Source organism: Protopterus annectens, chromosome 1.part2, assembly GCF_019279795.1.
Source record: "Protopterus annectens isolate FY-2018-M chromosome 1.part2, PAN1.0, whole genome shotgun sequence".
Taxonomy (NCBI): domain Eukaryota; kingdom Metazoa; phylum Chordata; order Ceratodontiformes; family Protopteridae; genus Protopterus; species Protopterus annectens.
Genome location: NC_056727.1, coordinates 742,486,108 through 742,509,033, shown reverse-complemented (window position 1 = coordinate 742,509,033; position 22,926 = coordinate 742,486,108). Strand labels below are relative to the sequence as shown.

Genomic DNA, 22,926 nt, shown 5'->3' with positions numbered 1-22,926 from the left:
ATGGTATCAAAGGCCTTTGGTGTGTGTGTGTGTGTGTGTGTGTGTGTGTGTGTGCGCGTGTGTGCATGTGTGTGTGTGTGTGTGTGTGTGTGTGTGTGTGTGTGTGTGTGTGTGTGTGTGTGTGTGTGTGTGTGTGTGTGTGTGTGTGTGCATTTGCGTGTGTGTGTGTGCGTGTGTGTGTGTGTGTGTGTGTGTGTGTGTGTGCATGTGTGTGCGTGTGCGTGTGTGTGTGTGTGTGCGTGTGTGTGCGTGCATGTGTGTGTGTGTGTGTGTGTGTGTGTGTGTGTGTGTGTGTGTGTGTGTGTGTGTGTGTGTGTGTGTGTGTGTGTGTTTAGAATTACCCAGGCTCAATCGTGATCTGTTCCTCTTACAATGTGTGGTTGTCTGGAAAATCAGTGAGAACAGAATTTACTAAATAATGACAGCGCTTTAAGTTTTAGTCTTCCTGTCTTTTTTGGAAACACATGATAACACAAAACACTATTTTAGCAACTTTCTAAGATTATACAAGCAATATTTAAAATGTGTCCCCTGTTTTGGGCCTTTGCCCCCCCCCCCCAAAAAAAAAAATAATTTTGGCTTTTTCCAGATTTCGTCTCCTGTGAAATTGAGAAATTTAATTGTGTCAAGTGGATGGTGCAGTGTTAGTGTTGTTGCCTTACAGCAAGAGGTTTTCTGGTTCAATTCTTGGCTGGGGTGTCTTCTGTATGTTCTCCCTGTTTTTGTGTGGGTTTCCTGTTACATTAGAAAGATGTACGCCTGGAGTGTTTCTCTCTGGGCCTCTGCTGAGAATTGGCTTTGTTCCAAGTTGGACTTTCCTGGTAAATAAAAAAAAAATTACAAGGAGCTGAGAGCTTCAGGGAAAGAGAAGTTTAGTGCTGCTTATTCCAAGTTTGTTTGCATTGTTAGTAGCACAGCAGGTAGTAGCCTTACTTTTGATGCAGAAGGCTGTGGGTTCTACTCCCACAGTATACAGATGGATCGCTGGTGCTGTACTGTGTTGTACTTTAAAGGGAGTGGATGCTGCAGTCCTGTGAATGTCCTCCTTTGGGGAGTTACATAGTAACTATGAACCTGTTATCAGTTTGCCATCCATTCCCTGCTGCAAAAGATGAATAATGTAGGAGCAAACACTTACATCACTAGCTGGATTGCCAACTTGCTCGCAGGATGCAGGAGATCAAAACAGGGGAAGAGACCAGTCACCAATGGAGTCCCCCAGGGTTTGGTGCTGAGACTTTTTCTGTTTGGCATATACATCTCAAAAGTAAAAGGAAATACGAAAGGGCTTTGGCCAGCTAAGTTTGAGATGGCTGCAAGCTAGAAGCAGTTACTGAATCCCCAAATGACTTAATCTTCATGCAAGAAGGTTTGTCCCAAACAAAAACTAGGGCCAAAATCATGACAATGCCCTCTGAGAACTGATCCAATGGTTTCGCATTTGGGAACTTGTGTGTACAGTGACCCAACTTTTGACCAACATGTGCCCAGAATCATAAGAAAGCCTTTCTATATTGCACAGCTTATAAACAAATTGATTGTGACTAGATCTAGAGATGTTGTTGTCCCCCTTTACAAAGCTCTCATTAGGTCAATTATTTTGTATAATGCCCACTTTGGCATGTATCTGTCCAGCCCCTTGCAACAACTGGAATACCTTCAGCGATACCTTACTAAAAGGATACAAGTCCTAAACAACAGGTCTTGCATGGATCACCTCAAAGATTTATTACTATACTCAGTATCCTCCAGAAGTGACATGTCTGGCATACAAGGCATCCTCCAACCTAATACAGATGGACCTACTGAACATCAGTAAGTCAGATGGCATCAGAAATACTCAGTCCAGGTATCTAAACTGAATGTGGTGGAGAGATGGATATATATCACAGAAGCTACCACTGTTCCAGAACGGACTATTCATAAAAATAAAACAAAGCTCATCCATCCATATTCAAATGCAACTTGGATCTAAGGATGGATAACAGAAAATGTACTCCAGGATTGCCCCTCATGCCACTAATGGATAGAGGCAGTTCGTAAGTGCTGCATCCCTTACATGGGTCCCCTCAAATTATCTCTAGTATGATCACAGTTATTCTCACTAGGGCTAATATACAATTATCAGCTACAGGATAGGTAAGATCAATCAGAAAATATTAATTTAAGCACCAAAAGGGAATTGGCTAAGCTTAAAATGGTCTCCACGTGAACCTATGTTGTGGTAGTAAATAGTTATAAAACACTGCCTTTTTAGATCACTAAGTGCCCCTCTCACCCTCCACCCCCCCTATTCTTCAACAACTTCTGGAGCCTCTGTATACAGTATACAAATAATATTCAGTATCTCTTTAGCTGCTTTAGACAGAGGTCAAATATCAGTACAGTTGTTTACCATCATGTATGCTTTAAGCTGAAATCTCCTGATACCCTGTTATGTACCATGGTTTTGGTATTATTAATGCAAATATGAAAAAGCAATATTTGATGCCTAGAGGTGTCAGTAGGAGGTAACTGAAGAAATGTCTGAAGGAGTATAAGGCTGTATTGAGTTAAGCTGTTTGGTCATTTTTTTTTTCATTTACTTGCTGGAAAAGTAGCATGAAAGAAATAAATGACAAAAAGTTATGATTGTTGCTGCATAATACAGTGTGTTATTGATTTGCTTCCTTTTTTATCTGCAGGGATATTGCTGCTAGAAACTGCCTACTTACTTGCAAAGGAGCAGGAAGGGTTGCTAAGATTGGAGATTTTGGAATGTCGCGAGATATATACAGGTAATAATACAAACAACAGTTTTGATTTCCAGTTCCAGAGGGATATGCTGTTATATTAAACATCAACATTACTACATAGGTGCACATCATCCTTAACTATGATGTCTCATTTTGACTGCTTTTCTAAAACTGTCCTTTGTGTCTCCCATGTTAAATGAATGACTGCTTCCTTTCTAATGATTACAACAAAGGAGTGTTCATTCTTTATCCACTGCCTGCTTTATCCAGTTCAGGACTGTGGGGGAGACGGGACCCATCCCAATACTCAATTGGATCAATACTAATCCATCACAGGAAGCATACACACTCACACACAAACCACGTGTTCACTCACATACACACTCACACACGAATCATGCGTTCACTCACATACACACTCACACACGAACCACGTGTTCACTCACACACACACACACACACACACACACACACACACACACGAACCATGTGCTCACTCACATACACACTCACACATGAACCACATGTTCACTCACATACACACACACGAACCACATGTTCATTCACATACACACTCACACACAAACCACGTGTTCACTCACATACACACTCACACATGAACGTGTTCACTCACATACACACACACGAACCATGTGTTCACTCACATACACACTCACACACAAACCACGTGTTCACTCACATACACACTCACACACGAACCACGTGTTCACTCACATACACACTCACACACGAACCACGTGTTCACTCACATACACACTCACACACGAACCATGTGTTCACTCACATACACACTCACACACGAACCACGTGTTCACTCACATACACACTCACACACGAACCATGTGTTCACTCACATACACACTCACATACACACACACAAAAAATATGCACACCTAGGACCAGTTTAGAAAATCTTCAGTTGACTTGAGCATCTGGCTAAAACCCATGCAGACACGGAGTGTGCAGAATCTGTGCATATGCCACCCCAGCTAAGAACTAAACTGGATGGAGAACAAAGCATTGTGAGACAGCAGTGCAAATTACTGCACCACTATGCTACCCTAAGACAGGAATACATACATATGTATATATTTGTTTTATGTGTTGTAGTTTCTGAGCTGAATAGGTTCATGTTTGGTAAAGAGAAGAATGCCAGACAGTGTGCTGCATATGTTTCATTTGATTATGTGTTTATTTAGCTGCTTGCATCAAAATATTTAGCACTAGAAAGATACTGGTCGAATGATAAGTCATTTCCAGATGCATTAGACAGACTATGTATAGGAGAATAAAGAAAATGAATTATGGGAGCAAAGGTGTAAGCATCAGAAGTCACAGTTATACAGAGGTAAAGATTGCAAGACATTACATTTGGCTGCAGGTAGTTATTAGGTATGTAGCCAAGAAGACCATTAAGGAGCGTAGCCTAGATCCCCAATCACCCCAAAGCACTGTCTGATTTAGTGGCTTGCTGAAGGTCATAGAGTAGGAAAATGAAGACTGAGGGAATCAAACTTTGTACCACAGGAAGTAGTTGGTTAACAGCTCATAGCCTTAATCTCCTGTACTAACTGCCAGTTACACACAAATTTACGTATATAGAAAATGAATAATAGTAGTTTTTGTAAAAATTGTAAAGGACTATAATACTTTAATTGAAATGCTCCCCAGGTGCCGGACATTGATAATACAAAGTGATAAAGCATCAACAGATAAAATTTGCATTTATAAGTAAAATGGTCACAAGGTTTGCAATAATTAAAGGTTAAGTGTCAAGCTAGAAATAAATGTGTATTGGTGAGGGAAGGTACAGATAATATTTTCCATGACTGAAGGTATAGAATGGGAGAGGGTAAAAAAGTGAGGAGAGAGAGTACTGAGCAGCACCCAGGAACACTGATTAGGGTAACTATAGAGAGTGGTACTGAGCAGTACCCAAGAACACTGATCAGGGTAACTATAGAGGGGTGGTACTGAGCAGTACCCATGAACACTGATCAGGGTAACTATAGAGGGCTGGTACTGAGCAGTACCCAGGAACACTGATCAGGGTAACTATAGAGGGATGGTACTGAGCAGTACCCAGGAACACTGATCAGGGTAACTCTAGAGGGGTGGTACTGAGCAGTACCCAGGAACACTGATCAGGGTAACTCTAGAGGGGTGGTACTGAGCAGTACCCAGGAACACTGATCAGGGTAACTATAGAGGGCTGGTACTGAGCAGTACCCAGGAACACTGATCAGTGTAACTATAGAGGGCTGGTACTGAGCAGTACCCAGGAACACCAATCAGTGTAACTATAGAGGGGTGGTACTGAGCAGTACCCAGGAACACCGATCAGGGTAACTATAGAGAGGTGGTACTGAACAGTACCCCTGAACACTGATCAGGGTAACTATAGAGGGCTGGTACTGAGCAGTACCCAGGAACACTGATCAGGGTAACTATAGAGGGCTGGTACTGAGCAGTACCCAGGAACACTGATAAGGGTAACTATAGAGGGGTGGTACTGAGCAGTAACCAGGAATACTGATCAGGGTAACTATAGAGGGCTGGTACTGAGCAGTACCCAGGAACACTGATCCGGGTAACTATAGAGGGCTGGTACTGAGCAGTAACCAGGAACACTGATCCGGGTAACTATAGAGGGGTGGTACTGAGCAGTACCCAGTAACACTGATCAGGGTAACTATAGAGGGGTGGTACTGAGCAGTACCCAGGAACACTGATAAGGGTAACTATAGAGGGGTGGTACTGAGCAGTAACCAGGAATACTGATCAGGGTAACTATAGAGGGCTGGTACTGAGCAGTACCCAGGAACACTGATCCGGGTAACTATAGAGGGGTGGTACTGAGCAGTACCCAGTAACACTGATCAGGGTAACTATAGAGGGGTGGTACTGAGCAGTACCCAGTAACACTGATCAGGGTAACTATAGAGGGGTGGTACTGAGCAGTACCCAGGAACACTGATAAGGGTAACTATAGAGGGGTGGTACTGAGCAGTAACCAGGAATACTGATCAGGGTAACTATAGAGGGCTGGTACTGAGCAGTACCCAGGAACACTGATCCGGGTAACTATAGAGGGGTGGTACTGAGCAGTACCCAGTAACACTGATCAAGGTAACTATAGAGGGGTGCTACTGAGCAGTACCCATGAACACTGATCAGGGTAACTATAGAGGGCTGGTACTGAACACTGATCAGGGTAACTATAGCAGTCAAGAGTAATGTTGTACTGGAGAAAGATTTTCATGTGCTAGAAAGTGACCAGAAACATTTTATGAGAAAGTAGAATACGGTCTTCTGAGAAAGTAGAAGGGGTTACAATGTGAATAGAGTAATATATTCCCTTAAATTGTTAGTGGCGGAGCATTAATCATAATTACAATGGAGTAAAGACAGGGTTAAAAAAAGAGAGGTTTCAGAGTCTATGAGCCACATTAGTATTTAGACATAAAAAATTAACAAAAAGCATGAACTATTCATCGGTGATAAAAATTGATAGGGACTGCAAGGAGCATGATCTGGGTTCTTGAGTACATTTAGAGCAAAGAGGAAGAAAGGCTCATGAGTTTAGTTCTCTGTATGCAGACCAATGGTAAGGAAAAACAGAGGTACACCATGCAGGTAATAGCTGCCTGAACAGCAAAACACACATTTAGTGTCAAGACTAGTTCAATTCATCTTAGACCTGAATGGCGATGCAAGGTGTCTGTAAAGGAAATTATAAGGGACAAGAAGAAGAGAATATATGATGGTGAAAGCAGGGTGAATAAAGTGGAAACTGAGAAATCAACAATATGCACTAAAAAGTCTGAGACACCCTTAATACCATTAAAGTGATGAATTGAAACATCACATATGGTGACAATAGGGTTAAGCCCAAAAGTTTTACAAAGCTGAACTGATTATCTGTGACACTGTCATAATTATAAATATCAGACATTTACTGTGGCTTATGGTCTTTTAGAAGGGGCAGTGTAACAGGGGAAAAGAAACCACAGAAAGATTTCTAATCACTTTCCAGAATTTAGAGGGAGTAGATAATATTTTGAGTACTGCCGCAAAACAGTAGTGTATTGAAAACATATTAACATTTATGGGGCATGGCATGGTCACTTATTTAGTGTTATAACACAGCTTGACAAGGTTGTATCCAAAAGGTAAGATCCCTTGTATTAGATAAGGTCATTGGCTAAGCCAAATACTATAGAAGTCTTACATTTTGCTTTTAGATGGGGCACATAGACTACCATGTACATAAGCCTGGCATCTACTGAATGAATGTAAGTCTGTGAATGATCTAGGTTCTGCTCTGTAATCTAACTTACATCTTTGGAAACTCCAGGACAGCAAAAGTAAATCAATTTTTGGCCATGATTTATGCAAAAATGACAAGAAAATATATTCATTCACTGTTGGGTATAAAACAAAGTAAGGATGAAAGACATCATACACATTAATAATATGTGAACAATTCTGTATATGTGTTATGAGGTACAACTGAAGCAAACCTGTCTAGGGGGAACCAAGAGTTAAATTCTAGTCCACATCCAGAACAAAATCCTGTTTATTAAAGCCACAAGTTGAAGGAAAAGGACGGAATAAATTGAACTCAACATTAACTGACACTAAAGCAGTAGAGTGATACCTTCCACAATAACAAATCGTCCTTGGAATTCATTCTTAACTTACATTAATTTTTAAAGCGGAAACATACTGCCCAGGATCCAATACACAACTATTGATTGAGTTACCTGAGGTCAATTTATGTGCGGCTCAGTTCTTATATGCCTCAAACTGGGGTGCAAACGTATGGGTTTCATATGTAAAAACAGATGTTAATTTTCATACTGCAGAATAAATGCCAAAAGATTTTTCTTTTAGCTACCACCTGTATGCCATACAAATTCCAGGAACAATACTTAGTTCAGTCGTCTTACATTTAGGCCTTCTTACACAAGCAGAATGATATATGTATGTATAACTGTTTGGTAAGGTGGAGCATAAAATGTATAAAATAACAGAATAACATACCATTTAATGACCAACAATTAAAACAGCAGGCTACTGTTAAGAAATATCTGATACAGCAATGTTAAATTTGAAAAAAGAATGGCTAGGCCCACTCCCCCGCTCCAGGACCTAATCCTATTAACTCCTAACATAGCGAACTACAAATTTTGAAACTTCATTTGATCTGCAGGATTTGTCAGTATCACAGAGTATTGATAGTGGCACGCTTACAACATAACTAATTTAATAATTGAACTGTTTTTACACGAAAAAAAAATAGGTCAGACTACAAAATGGGCTACCAATTAGAGTACACAAATTTATTTTTAAATCTATTTTTACTGGGCACTATATACCTGTAATAGTACAATAAAAATAACATAATTGGCTTTTACTGGAAGTCAAACTGAAGAAGCAGATTTGATTGATTGATTATATTAAGCTACCAACACTTGTACATCTAGCACAATTTACATGAATATGCTGAAAAACAAATAACTTACCTATATTAAATTACTAGTAATTGGACATTACAGATTCTACCTGTTTACAAGTGATAAAGGCAGAAGTGTTGCCCAAACAAGAGGTAAGAAGAGACAAGTTTTCAGTATTAGAACCTTTGTAGTGGAACATAAAGTATTACTAGCTACAACAAATTAAAAACAGTTACACAGGTTGGGGATCCCCAACAAGTATAGAAAACTGTCACATGGTTGAATGGCTAGAATCCCTTCATATTAATTGCCAGATACTAATTCCCTCAGCAATGCCACTGCACTGACACACAAAACTACCGACAATGTCACTGCACTGACACATAAAACCAAGGACAATGCCACTGCGCTGACACACAAACCCACCAACAATGCCACTGTACTTACATACAAAACCACCCATGCCACTGCACTGATACACAAAACTATCGACACTACAGTGACACACAAAACCACCAGCAATGCCACTGCATTGCACACAAAACCACCCATGCCACTTCACTGACACACAAAACCACCAGCAATGCCATTGCATTGCACACAAAACCACCCATGCCACTGCACTGACACACAAAACCAACTATGCCACTGCACTGACACACAAAACCACCCACACCACTGCACTGACACACAAAACCACTGACAATGTCACTGCACTGACACACACAACCACCCATGCCACTGCACTGACACACAAAATCACCAACAATGCTACTGCACTGGCACACAAAAACAGCAATGCCACTGCACTAACACAGAAAATCACCAACAATGCCACTGCACTGCACACTAAACCACTGTAGCAGCGTACATAATGTACTACTAATTAAGACTGTTTTTGACAACATTGTTTACACATCCCACAAAGGTGTCAACCTTCAGAAAAACAGACCAGAAAAAAAAAACACCAACTAACAGAAACATAAGTGTCCCCTAATAAGTAGTTAAGAAATATAAAAATAATTTAAGTGCCCCAATGAATCAGAGACAGAGCAAGTCTTCCAGCAGGTCAGGAACATAACCTAAGTAAGGCTAAGATCAGTAAACAAGATCCAACCACACCACTCATTAGACAAACAATAATTCTTAATAACAAAGGAAGTTTAATTCAATAGAGCTTACAGTTACTACTTTATCAATCTGTTCTCTATGCTTCATTGCTGCTTGCTTCCCAAAGTATGACTGTCAAATTCTCATCCACAGACATTGCCAACATCCTAGCTGACAGGTTCAGCGCAAACTTCTCCCCCCCCCTTCCCCAACAAAAGGGCAAATATCTATCCCAGCAGAGTGCTACCCCACTGACATCTCAGATGCTCAGGTAAGAGCCACCCTCTCCAAAGCAAAAAACACAGCATCAATGGGACCAGACAGTGTCCTGGGCTGCGTCCTACATGAATTCCAAGAAGAACTAAACCCAAACATAAAACTACTGTTTAATCTCAGCCTTACTACAGGATATGTACCCAAAGAGTGGCGTACAGCAACAGTGGTCCTTCTCCACAAAGGTGGTGCCTCAATGGATCCTGAAAACTATCGCCCCATAAGCTTGACTAGCTTGGCCTGCAAAGCTATGGAAAGGATCATCATGGACCTCATAAATAAAGATATTGGGGACCTACAGACACTGGATCCTACCCAGTTCGGCTTTGTTAAGGGCAGATCCTGCCTCTTAAACCTGGTCGATTTCTTTGAAACAGTCACCAAGGCCATTGACGAGGGGAAGGTGGTCCACACAACCTACCTGGACCTTGCAAAAGCCTTCAATACAATACCCCACTCGGGCATTATAGATAAGCTCACCAGCTTAAATATAAACCCCTATGTCACTAGATGGGTTGCAAATTGGCTCAAGGACAGAACCCACATGGTTAAAATTGCTGGAGCCATGTCAGACTCCAAACCAGTTACAAGTGGCATCCCACAAGGCTCAGTCCTGGGACATCTCTTCTTCGGTATATATTTCTCGGAGGTACAGGCTAACACGGAAGGACTGTGGCTGACCAAGTTCGCAGATGACTGCAAACTGGGTGCCATAATAGACTCTCCAGCCGACACAAGCATCCTACAAAAAGGCCTCATAGAAACAGACAACTGGTGCCAGAGCCATGGCCTCAAGCTAAATGCCAAAAAGTATATAGTCACCCCCTTTGGCAAAAACAAAGTGCCCACAAATTACCACATAGGTGGTAATCCATTAAGTAAGGAAGAAGTAATTAGGGACCTGGGGACCCAAGTTGATAGCAATCTCTCATTTGACAACCACGTGGCCAAAGTGGTTAGAAAAACATTTTATATAGCCCACCTAATCATGAAGGGATTCACATCTAGATCAGGGGAGGTCATCGTGCCTCTTTACTCATCCCTCATCAGGCCCATAATTGAGTACAATGCTCCTTTTGGGATTTACCTTACCAGACACCTGCAGCAACTGGAAAGACCCCAAAAGTACCTCACCAAGAGGATCAAAGGGCTCAAACAGATGCCATATGCTGCCCGGTTAAAGAAACTCCAGCTCTACTCAGTGGCATACTGCCTGCTCAGAGGCGATCTGTGCCTGATGTATAAAGCCATGTCCAACCCGGAATTAATGGACATGCTGCACCTCAGAAAATCCAAATCCCATCGAGTTACGCGCTCGAGAGACTTGAACCTCAGTTCTGAAATAAATAGGACATACTGGTGGGACAAATTCATAACCCAGAGGCTCCCTTCACTCTGGAATAAAATCCCAGTCCAGATTAGGCAGAGTCCCTCATTGACTCTCTTCAAGAGGAATCTTGATGAGTGGATGGGAGATCATAGGTTTACCCCGGGTATCACTTCTCTGTTACTGTTAGACAGAGACATAGTATACTAACCTCTCAAAAAGGGCGTAGCAAAATTCATTTAAAATGGGTGGCGAAAGCCAAACACACTCTGGCTAGGCTTATAAATGCCCTAGGGCAGATAGCCTAGTATGAACCTATGAGCTAAAAGGGTATTGCCAGAATAAGGTATTCAGAGGGTAGGAAAAAGATCCTTTTTTCCATTCAGAAAAGCATTATTCTAGATGCTGTATTAGGTTTTTAACATGGTTTGCAACTTATAAATTGAAAACAAACCAACAAAAACTTTGCAATGTGGAGGGCATGAAGTTCACTCCTTGAAATATGCTATACGCCTAGTTCACTAATAAAATTTGAACTTTAAAATACATACTACAAAATAGTAGGTAGTCCACAGCTGAGTTAAAAATGGAATATACTTTATTAAGACACACAAACAAGTGATCCTAGTTGAGGATAATGAAAAGCATTACAGACATTCACTGCGGTGGTGGTGCTGCGGTAGCATTGTCGCCTCACAGTTAGACATTGCCCATTCGATTCTCAGTTAGAGCATCTTCTGTGTGGCGACATGCGTGAATGGGCGTTCCTTCGGTGAAGGTTGCGTGCTAGGCCCGGCAAGCCAGCACGTAAAAACCTACTGCCAATCATTAACGGACCGGAGTTCCGCTGTGGCAACCCCCTAAAAGCCGAAAGACACAAACAAATTAATTAATATATAATCAGGTTATGTGGAGCAAGGGAGTGGTTACAGAGGGTGGTTCTGTAAAGAGCAATAAAAGCATTAAACTCATTCCTTTAACCAAGTCCCCCTTCCCCCTTTCCACCACAGTATAAACTGAGACTGTGCTACCTTAGAACTGAAACTTAAAAGCTAGAGACAAATTAAAATTTATAATATAAGAACAGCTTATTAAGGCTAACCTACTAATCCAGACTTCATTAATTAAGAAACCAGCTCACTAACAAAATGACTTACTAACAAAAAGATCTACCAGGAAACATTTATCAAAATAAATATTAGTAACTTATAAAATGAAACATTTTTAACAAAGATCGCTTTTGTATCAAATAAATACTTCATGCATGTGTGTTAAAAAAATGTCATAATATTATAATATTAATGAACATGCGTACAAATCTACAAGTGAACACCTAAGTAGGCTGAAAAAAAGCTATAATTGCTAAGGTGGAAATACAGTGAAAAATGTTAGAAATAAAGCATTAAGGCCTTGCAGATCTGTTCAAGTATGGCATCTAACTAAGAAAGCACTTAGTTTAAATGAGTACAATTTTTAACTCAGCTGTGGATTACCTACTATTTTGTAGTACGTATTTTCGAATTGTATTAGTGAACTAGGTGCGTAACATATTTCACGGAGTGAACTTCCTACCCTCCACATTACGAAGTTTCTGCTTGGTTTGTTTTTAACTCACTATAGCTTGCATACTGGGTTTTCTGAGACTTTGAGGGATACCACAGATTTTTCTTTTTGCAAATTATAAATTGAACTGCACAAGGAAGACGATTCTTTCTTTGCTGCAGCTGCAATGAGTGTTGTCAGCTCTTGCAAACGGAAGTGAGAGCATCCAGCACTAGTAATACTACTCTAGGACATACTGGAGGCCTTTACTCTCATCACTTATCATTTGTTCTCCCGTCTCCATGTGAACACGTAGCTCAGATTCCTTTGAAGTCAATCTTCTGTTTATTTTTCTTATCTTGTAAAACCTATGGGGACCTCTCATATTCAAATTACAAACTACTTATTTTAGCTCAAGTTGGTGATTGATATAGAACTTTTAATGGAGACACTAGCATTGCCGATATTGTCTTGCTGTCTGTGCAAAAAGCAAACTTACTTCCCTACCTGCTAATAATTACTTAAAGATGTGTGAGCTACTTTACTTAAATAATGTAATAGTTCCTGTCGAAATACAAAAGGGTATCTAGATATAGTTGCATGCTGGTTAGTAGTTGTTATTGAATTTTGTACTTCAGAATTATGATCAAACTAGCTGGCAAACTGTGTTACGCCAAGAAGCACACCAGCACGCCTGCTTATACTGATGCCAGCTTGTCAACTCCCACTTTAATTTAGTTATCTTTGAACTAAATTTGTTTCATCACTGAAATTAACTCACTAGATTGTTGGGTTTTCCCTAAACATCACCACGTATGTAATATTTTCACATGCAGACAGCATGTTTTGCATTCTGGAAAGTGATTGAAGCAGACCTCCCCTATACACACACACACACACACACACACACACACACACACACACACACACACACACACACACACTAAAATATCATGTGATATACAGTGGACAATTACTGCATTCATTTCCGTCTCTTTTTTTTTTTTTTTTTAAATAAATCATACCTTCTCATTTTGTTGACCATGTAGCCTTTATTTCAGAAACTAACTGCTGCAGCAAGTCGGTATTTGATTTTTCATTGTAAGAATACAGATATATATATATATATATATATATATATAAAGACTTTAACAAAGTAATATTCTAAACATTTGTATTGGTTGTTAAATCCTCACTTTATAATAACTGTTTTAATGAGAAGTTTTGCTGTTAAGTAACAAAAAGGATGCTGTTAACAAAGGTATGAGCAGTTGGAGTCTGTCTTACTATGAGGGTTCCCTGCAACAGTTATCAACTGGGACCTCCATCTTGAGTGGTTTCTCATGGTAGTTCTAAATTCTCAAGGTTCCCTGGTCAGGGTATGCATTTCCCCAGCCAGTATGTGCTATTTTGCCTTACTGCTGAACTGCTCAGATGGTAAGAATGTACTGGAAAGCATGGAAGTGTAGTAGGATGCAGTCCCAGTCTTTCCAGTAATGAGTTTCAGCTACATTAAGCTGTTTAGCAAAAGAAAAGCGGAAAATAAGAGTTTTGCAGCCTGAACCTAATTATACAATTCATGTACCATGAAGCATGCTATTGACTAATACACTTGATCTGACTGTCCCATTCTTACTTAAAAAAGGTTGGATTCACCTTCCACCCATAAGCAGAAAAGATCCAATGATCTGAATCCGAATTGGTTAGCTAGTTGATGACATGCTTCCTGTTGTTTGGATCATATGTTCAGGTTCAGGTTTATGCTTTGCAGCATCTGACTGATTCTCCCCCACTGTGTGAATATTTAAGAAAAAACTCAGATTGAAGTGTCATTCCTACAATCCATGCTTTTCAGTAATCTATGCAAGTGGTAGTCCCAAGCTACACAGAATGCCAAGGATCGGTTGGGTGTCTGTCGTTTGATCAACACTACTATTAATAAGTGCTGAACAAAGACAAACCAGTGAAACAACTTTTGCCAGCAGTGGAGTTTTCTTTTTTCTCCACTGTTGTACACCCTCAGAGTAAGCATATTTAAGATTGGGGGGCGAAAGATAGATACAGGCCCCTCTGAGGTTCCTTTCAAGTTTTTTTGCTGGTTTTGTTTTAGATATGTTCAGATCTTTTGCATCCACCTGCTCTATCACCTGTCCAGGCAAATGAAACCACGATTTAATACATTATCCAAAGGCTAGCATCTCAGGAATGCAGCATCCTCCTTATCATTGCACTATAGTGTCAGTACTAAAACATCAGACCCAGACTAGGCACCTGGTGTGAGGACAGAAACCACAGCCTTCTGATCTTCCCATCATCAAAGATAACAATGACACCTATTGAGACATTTGGTATAATGGGATTTTAGCACCCTGCAGTCAGTATCCATGTAGGAACTGGGGACCCTAAGATCTGTTTTATGTGGGAACAGTAAGGGCTAGTAGATAAACTGGAATATTTGTTTTAATATTTTTAGTCTGGTAACAGCTTTCTTTAAGAAACTGACAAATGTCAAAGGTGAGATCACTGACACTGCACACCCTAGAGGACTGAAACCAGTTTCATCCTAAAGGTGTCTATATTAAGAGGTAATCGGTTATACTGGGAGTCTGAGTAGCCTGAGTTTCACTGTATAGTGCTGTGTTGGACAGAGGATGGAAACTGCACTGACAGCATGGAGGAGGTTTTTTGCTTCAAAACACATAGAATTAATATTTTATTTATTGCACAGATTAAATTGCAAACTCTTTTACCCTTTTGGCACTAAGCATCCCCATTATCTTGTAAAAGGATCTATGTTTTCAGATGGCTGAAAGCTACAGTAGATTGACTCTGATTTTTTGAATTATTTGCATACACATTTATGCATGATTTTGTTTTCAAATGTTCACTAACAGCTATGCAAAATACCCCATCCTGATGCTGTGCTAAGTTTGTATAATGTAAGAACAGTTTCACCTTCTGCTTAATTAACTAGCAAATTCACTTTGAAGTTTCACAGATATTTAATTGTAATCCATGCAACTGAATAATTAGTCAAGGACTGGAAGTAAAGAAAATCAGGTGGGAACACCTGAGCCTTGACTTAAACCAGCAGTTTGTCAATGCAGGTCCAGAACAGGGCTTGAAAAACTCTTACACAAAGTAAATATTTGGTTATGCCATCCAAGCTCGTGTAAAAATACTTCGTTGCAGCTACAGTTACTTTCACCATTATTTCCAAAGCATCCAACAAAGTCCTGATTAATTTTTCTATTCCAGAATTTACTTAGAATGCAGAATAGTATGGTTCATTATGTTTTCCTGGTATAATTTTGCAAATAAATGTTATGAATATATTTTGTTTACTTTCAGGGCAAGTTACTACAGAAAAGGAGGCCGTGCCATGCTGCCTGTTAAATGGATGCCTCCTGAGGCCTTTATGGAAGGAATATTCACATCAAAGACTGACACGTGGTACATACAGCATGTTTCTTTACACTATCTAATACATTTATAACAACACAATCTGGCTGTACTTGTCTGCCTTTTATTAATTGATTGATGTAAAAGTGGTTAGAACATAAAAGGACAGAAATATTGCATCTTTGTTCAAATGGTTAAGCAGCATAAACTTAGATACCAACTTTTTGCCTCCAGGATGATGACTTTGTGTTAGTGTTCATTTTAGTCACGTAGGAATACTTGAAAAAAAAAATCAAGATTTCTTTAGGACTAACATAATGAGGCAGTAGAGAAGCCTTTCATTTCCAAATACATCCTGGAGATGTGAAACAGACTAATGGTCCTCTACTGTAACAAAACTAATGCAACAAAAAGCCAGGTTATAATAAGGAGGATTACAATTTTCTGCAGCTTATGACCGTTGTCTCTAGAAATGGACTTCCTTTTCCATGAAGTAGCAGAGTGTTAAGTACCCTTTGATGCATTATGTCGGAGACATTTATTCCTTACTGTTAATTTGCTCTGGCAGCTTCGGAGGTTAGAGACAGGAAAGCGGAAAAGAAAATGAGATTTTTGAAACGGCTTATTTTGTCCAGTGTTGTCTTAACTCTGCACTGACACTGAAAGGCCTAAGGTACTCAACTTTCTTAGGAAAACTGACAAGTACTACAGAACTGCAAAAAAGTAAGGCTGTCCAGTTCTTTTCCTATGTTATTTTATTAGAAAGTGTGAGACAGTCTTGTAACTTATTAAAAGTAATTCAATTTTCCCACTGTCAGTTAGATGACTTTCTGTAGAATGAACCTCAGCTGTTCGACATTTGAAATGATACAGCAGCATTCTCATGAGGAAATAGTCAGTATTTGATATGCAGTGTTTAAAAATCATTTTGTAGCCTAAGGAATACCATCTTTACAGATATAGAATACAAATCAAAACAAAGCAAAATATGTGCTTTTTAGACTAGTTAAGTGCAATCATATTTAAATCAAAAGGCATCCACTTTTTATTTTATTTATTTATCCTTTATTAACTAGGTTAGCCCCATTAGGCTAGTGACCTCTTTTTAGGGGAGACCCACGGTGGTATTTATAGGGGAAATTCAGCTAGGACATCATGGACCTTTCCCTAGTCTTTTTGATAGGTGCCGTGAGATCTTTTACATCCACCAGAGCTACCACCAATTCAAGCAGATGGGACTCCAGTTTAATATCTCATTCAAACTTCAGCCATCTTGTTAGTGTAGAAGCAAAGCATGTTCCTGCCTATGTTCGTGAATTAACATGGGTTGCTGGAAGGGTGGGGGGTGGGGGTGAAAGGACAGAGTAATTAAGCAGCTGGCCTGGCACTGTGGCAGACATCTCAACCAACTGGGGACAAATTTTGACAGAATCAGGGACAAGTCAAGAAAAAATCAGGGACAATCAGGGACACTTTTAAAATATTAGTGCTATTAACTTGAAACATTGACAGAATCAGAGCATATGAATTAATACACATTTTCTGAAGTAAAAGAAGTTTATAACTCTTAATTGTTGTCATTATTCATTAAGTGTAATTCACCAGACCCGCGGTGGTGGTGCTGCAGTAGCGTTGTCGCCTCACAGTAAGACGCTGTCCGGTTCGATTCTCAGCTAGAGCGTCTTCTGCATGGAGACATGCATGAATGGGCATACCTTCATTGAAGGTTGTGCGTCAGGGCTGGTAACTCGGCACGTAAAAATCAACTACCAATCATTAGCGGACCAGAGTTACACTGTGGCGACCCCTAACCGGGAAAAGCCGAAAGAAACAACAACAACATTCATTAAGTGTAATTCACCACCTTTCTTGCAAAAGTCACTAGTTTTAGGAGGGATTAAGAGGGGCAGAGTTAAAATTTGAGTCAAAATCAGGGACGTCCCTGAAAATCAGGGACAGTTGAGAGGTATGCACTGTGGTTAGAGTCTAGATAGAAACAATACTAGCATGAAATAAAGGATCCTTGTATAAGACTAAGAGGGCATGTCTGCCATGGAATGCTCCTCCAGAGGTGATATACCACCACAACATTCTGAGGTAGGTGACATTTAAATAAAGAGCTTTCCCAACAGAAAAATCTGTCCATGCCTTTCTTCTCATTAGCCTGAATAGACACATGAGATGGATTTCTTGTCAGGGGTCTGTGTAGGTTATATGTGGAATGATACACAATGACAGTAGATCAAAACAAATGGGAACTGAGTCATGACTCAATCTGCTGTTTTCACTGGTGTCTAAATACTTAAGTTCCTTGCTCAAAAATTGCAGGTAGAGGTGTTCATAGTTAATAACCTCTTAATAAGTAGATATATAGGTAAACCGATTTAAAAAGGCACCAAATTGCATGTTCTGTGCTTGTTTTAAATTGATGACTTAAAACCAATGTTTAAAGTTTGAAGCTGACAACCTAAAGAATCCTATGGTGACCCATTAATAAATAAAATAACATTGCATGCAAGCATAAAGTTACTTTTTGTATTTTGAAATCATTTAGTTTGTGGTATAAAATATCATATCTGCTCATGAATTTGGAAGCAGTCATTCATCAACAGATTGTTCCACTAAGTAAATCACGTTTTTGTTAATATAGATTTTGTGATATAAAATTTCCATAGGTACATGTGTTTTTACTTTTGTATGTTGCATTTAGCAGCCTGGGAATGTGTTAGGAATGGAATATAACATCAAAGACTCCTCTCACTTCTCAAGATGAGATTTAAAGACACAGTATGCATTGTGCACCTGATGTGCTCTGTCACTCTCTGCATACAGGAAGTGATGTAAAATTAAGTCCTAAATGTTTATAGGTCACACACTGGGGACTGCAGTTACCCAGCATAGAACATGTATAGTAAACAGTGCTTCAGACCTTCCCTGCAACAATGACAAAAATAGAATGCTACTACGGAGTACAATACATAGGGTCTATATCACGTAGTCGAAGTATGACAACTTTGAACTTTATATGGTCGAGACCATATGTTCAAAGTTATCATACTTCAAATTAAAAAAATAAATAAATAAATAAAAAACAGGAACTACTTCCTGAAAGTTGTAAGCAGGGGGCTTCCCTTTACCGCACTGTAGTGCAGTCACAGAGTTGGTATATTTAAAGAGCGGGGGTGTGGGGGGTGCTCCCCTGCTTACAACCCTTTATTTTATTTTCTATTGTTTATTTTTTTTTTTTACGTGTTCAAACTTCTGTAAGTTCAAACATACAGGTTCGAACATATGGTGTTCGAACTTACAGAATTTCGACTACCCCAATACATAGCCCAAGGCCATTACTATGAAGTGACAGTAAAGGTGCTGTTTATGCTACATAACAATTTTGACTAGCAAAATGCAAATAGAGCTGAAGTGGTAAATGGCACATATTGGTACTGCAAAGCTCCCACAGCAGAAACCTAGGGATACCTATTCACATATGTGTCACTGTGAGCAGTTCCCATGGTGCCAGGCCTTCCCGTATGTCAACAAGTGTAGAGATGTACAGGAAGCAACCTACTCAAGGCATATAGATTCAGGCATGTGCACTACAGGCAGTATGCAAACATGTGTCTGTTGGGTAACAGGCAGTACCACATGTAAAGTAACATACATTATCATTCATAACCAATCCCATATGAATTCAAGCACTGCAAATGTGCACACAATGCACAAACAGGGTATCATAGGATAGGTACAGCTTAACAATATAAGAGGCCTACAGAAATGCATCCTTTCAACAAAACATAAGTAAAGTAAAATTAAGTAAAATATGTTATACAGCTTACTGAAGTACAACCAAAAACTATAGGCAATTGTGACAGATAAACATTATGCCAGCACACCGGCTGCTGCACAGTGTAGCAGTAGGCACAAATCAGAATGAGAAAATAGTCACCACAGTATATGAACAAACACTTTCCTTACATAAAATTAGGTCAGACAAAACAAAGCACTGAAAACAAGTAAAAATTAATCAACAGAACAAAGAGCTGAAGAAATATGTCACCATGCCAGTCAAAACAACATGAATGTATTCTGCTGTTCATCATCCTTAACCTACCCTCATGTCCTTGATGGTGCTATGCATGTAGCCACCACAGACAATTGCTGGCTTACTACAGCCCACATGGAGGTGTAGTCCACAGTGTGGTGAGGAAAATGGTAAAATGACTGCAAGAATGGTGGGGGAAGACATTTGCCAGGAGGCACTGAGGTAGGACGATGTAGGTGCAATTTGTGATTTCTGCATTGTAGCCCATTGCTTTGCACTTTGTTTTTTGGTTCTTCATAGCTGACAGTGTACTGAGACACCTGTGAAATAGCCAGAAAGGGAAAGTGACCCTCATGTGTCCTTTCATGCCCCCCAATAATGCATCTGGAACCTCACATGGAGGCAAGCTGACAGTGCCATAATAAGTGTGGTTAGAGCCTCAGCAACACCAGCTGATTGACTAACAGAGGTCTCAGAGTCCAGTGGCCATGCACAAGATGTGTTATCTCTGCCACCACCACTTTCTACATGTCAGAAGACTCAGTAAAGAAAAGCAGAAAAGGTCATCCCTACCATGTGTGATACTAATGTGGATATGCATACGGACAAGTGCAGCAAACATACAACAACCATCAGCCCAGTTGTACATTATAAAGGATGCAAAGGTCATCCCTACCTTGTGTGATACTAATGTGGATATGCATACGGACAAGTGCAGCAAACATACAACAACCATCAGCCCAGTTGTACATTATAAAGGATGCAAAGGTCATCCCTACCATGTGTGATACTAATGTGGATATGCATACGGACAAGTGCAGCAAACATATAACAACTATCAGCCCAGTTGTACATTATAAAGGATGCACACAACTACCAAGGTATGCCCATAGCTGTGTAACATGGGTATTCTCAGTGATATTGTGGAATGCCAGACCAGCCCTAATGAAACAAAACACTTCTGAGAGTATGTAAACAGCATGGCTCACAATGTAGCCTTTAATGCACTTGTGTTCTTGTTGTAATAATCAACCTGAAGTGTATTCCACTAAGACATGATGACTTGGGGATGTGCACAGTACATGGCCATATGGAAGAGAGCACAACATATATATCTGTCCACAGACAGACAGACATGGCATCTGTACAATATGACCCTAGTAAAATGGTACATGTGTAACCAGTGAAATGTTAGTGCATCACCACATGCAACTAGATGTTTTTACAGCTGCAATACAGAAGTGGCTCAATAGTAGCCAACACAATTTGTGAATGTTAGCAGCAGATGTGTGGCTAATCTATGTATGGCTAATGCACAGCTGCAGGTATAGCAAGCTAGCCAGAAAGGCAATAATGAATACATTGTGCTGGTCCTGTATCAGTCTCATGCCACTACCACTGTTGTACACAGCCACCAGCCTTCCATGTGACATCACATCACATGGATGGGAACAAATGTTTGCCAAAGGCAGCACACAAAAAAAATCCATCATGCACAGTATGAGATAGTCCGGGAATGTGTGCATACATATAATAATGAACAATACACATATTTGTGACACTACTATAGAAGCTATGATTAGAGAAATAAAATTCACAAACTACATTCTACAGCTGTGCATAACTTGTTTAACTAAGAAAAAAATCTGTAATGCACCACAGCATAACCCATTTCTGAAATGACACATTGCAATAGACCCTGCACAGCCTGAACAGCATGTGTATGTGCATATATATATATATATATATATATATATATATATATATATATATAGATATAGATATAGATATAGATATATAGATATATAAAACTGAATATGGCATATGATCACCTACACATCATGTCACATGCATCAGTTCCATATAGAGCCTGCACTTCACGTCTTCATCTGTGCACCTTACAGCAGTATTTAAATGATCCCATGTAGATCAAAATATAACATAACCACATACTAACTAACCATGTGAATAGCAACATTACAAAATAGTGTAAAGATCTGTGTACCATGCCAGAAGCCAGCAGTGACAGCACATGGTATGGCTGCATGTAATGTGAACCATAACTGCAACTAGACTTACATATATACCAGTGAAGCTAGACTACTGTCAGCAGTGGATACGTTATGTGCTCCATGTAGACAGCATGGCAGCCAGTATTATGGAAAAATATGGGTCACTTCTCCCAAGTGGGGTGACTGATACACGCATTAAGTTATGGCATGCGCTGTGCACACATTTGCTGCCAGTGTCCAGGAAATGTGGATTGTGCTTAGTAACTATTACACTGTTACATACAAAAAGTGACCATCACTTGTCACACACAGGGAGGCAAGTATGTGGTTGTAAAACTGCCAAGATACCTTAGATGGACATTGTATGACATCCATGGCTGAATATCCACATATGACTGCAGAGAGTACACTGCAGCATAAGCACACATGAATTACGAAACAGTCCCATCCCCATTGCACCTTTCCTCTGATACATGCCTGCCTGCCTTAGCCAGATATTTGCTGTATGAGTGTAGCACATACGTGATATAGTACCTCTGGTCATCTTTGGAGTGTACCCCCAAGTTCTAGTCTCAGCTCTCACTCTACAGCATGACAGCCAAACTTTTTCTACAGGAACAAAACTGTCAGTGCCTCACAAGAGTGTTCATACTAATATTTTTCACAGGACTGAGTACTTAGAGTGGAAGAAAAAGATTTTTTACATCTGATATGCAAACTAAAGGTCTGTTAATGCATGCAAGCTCCAAGATGTTGCATCTGTGATTTGCCTCATGAATCCTTGAATCACGATGCATGATCATGTCCTTATTGCATGTGATGGTGGGATTTCCTTCATGCATCCTTGAATCACAATGTATGATCATGTCCTTATTGCATGCGATGATGGGATTTGCCTCATGAATCCTTGAATTACAATGCATGATCCTGTCCTCATTGGATCTGACGGTGGGATTTGCTTCATACATCCTTGAATAACAATGCATGATCCTGTCCTCATTGC

At 39.9% G+C, this 22,926-nt stretch overlaps 1 protein-coding gene across 1 annotated transcript in view; it reads left to right on the top strand.

Annotated features, from left to right (window-relative positions):
- The window catches only part of ALK (ALK receptor tyrosine kinase), a 1,522,063-nt gene that overhangs the window by 1,374,342 nt on the left and 124,795 nt on the right, over positions 1-22,926 (top strand). Inside the window, exons 19-20 of the mRNA XM_044058894.1 lie at positions 2,685-2,777; positions 15,819-15,920. Coding sequence (XP_043914829.1) covers positions 2,685-2,777; positions 15,819-15,920 — 195 coding nt within the window. The remainder of the gene's footprint in view (positions 1-2,684; positions 2,778-15,818; positions 15,921-22,926) is intronic.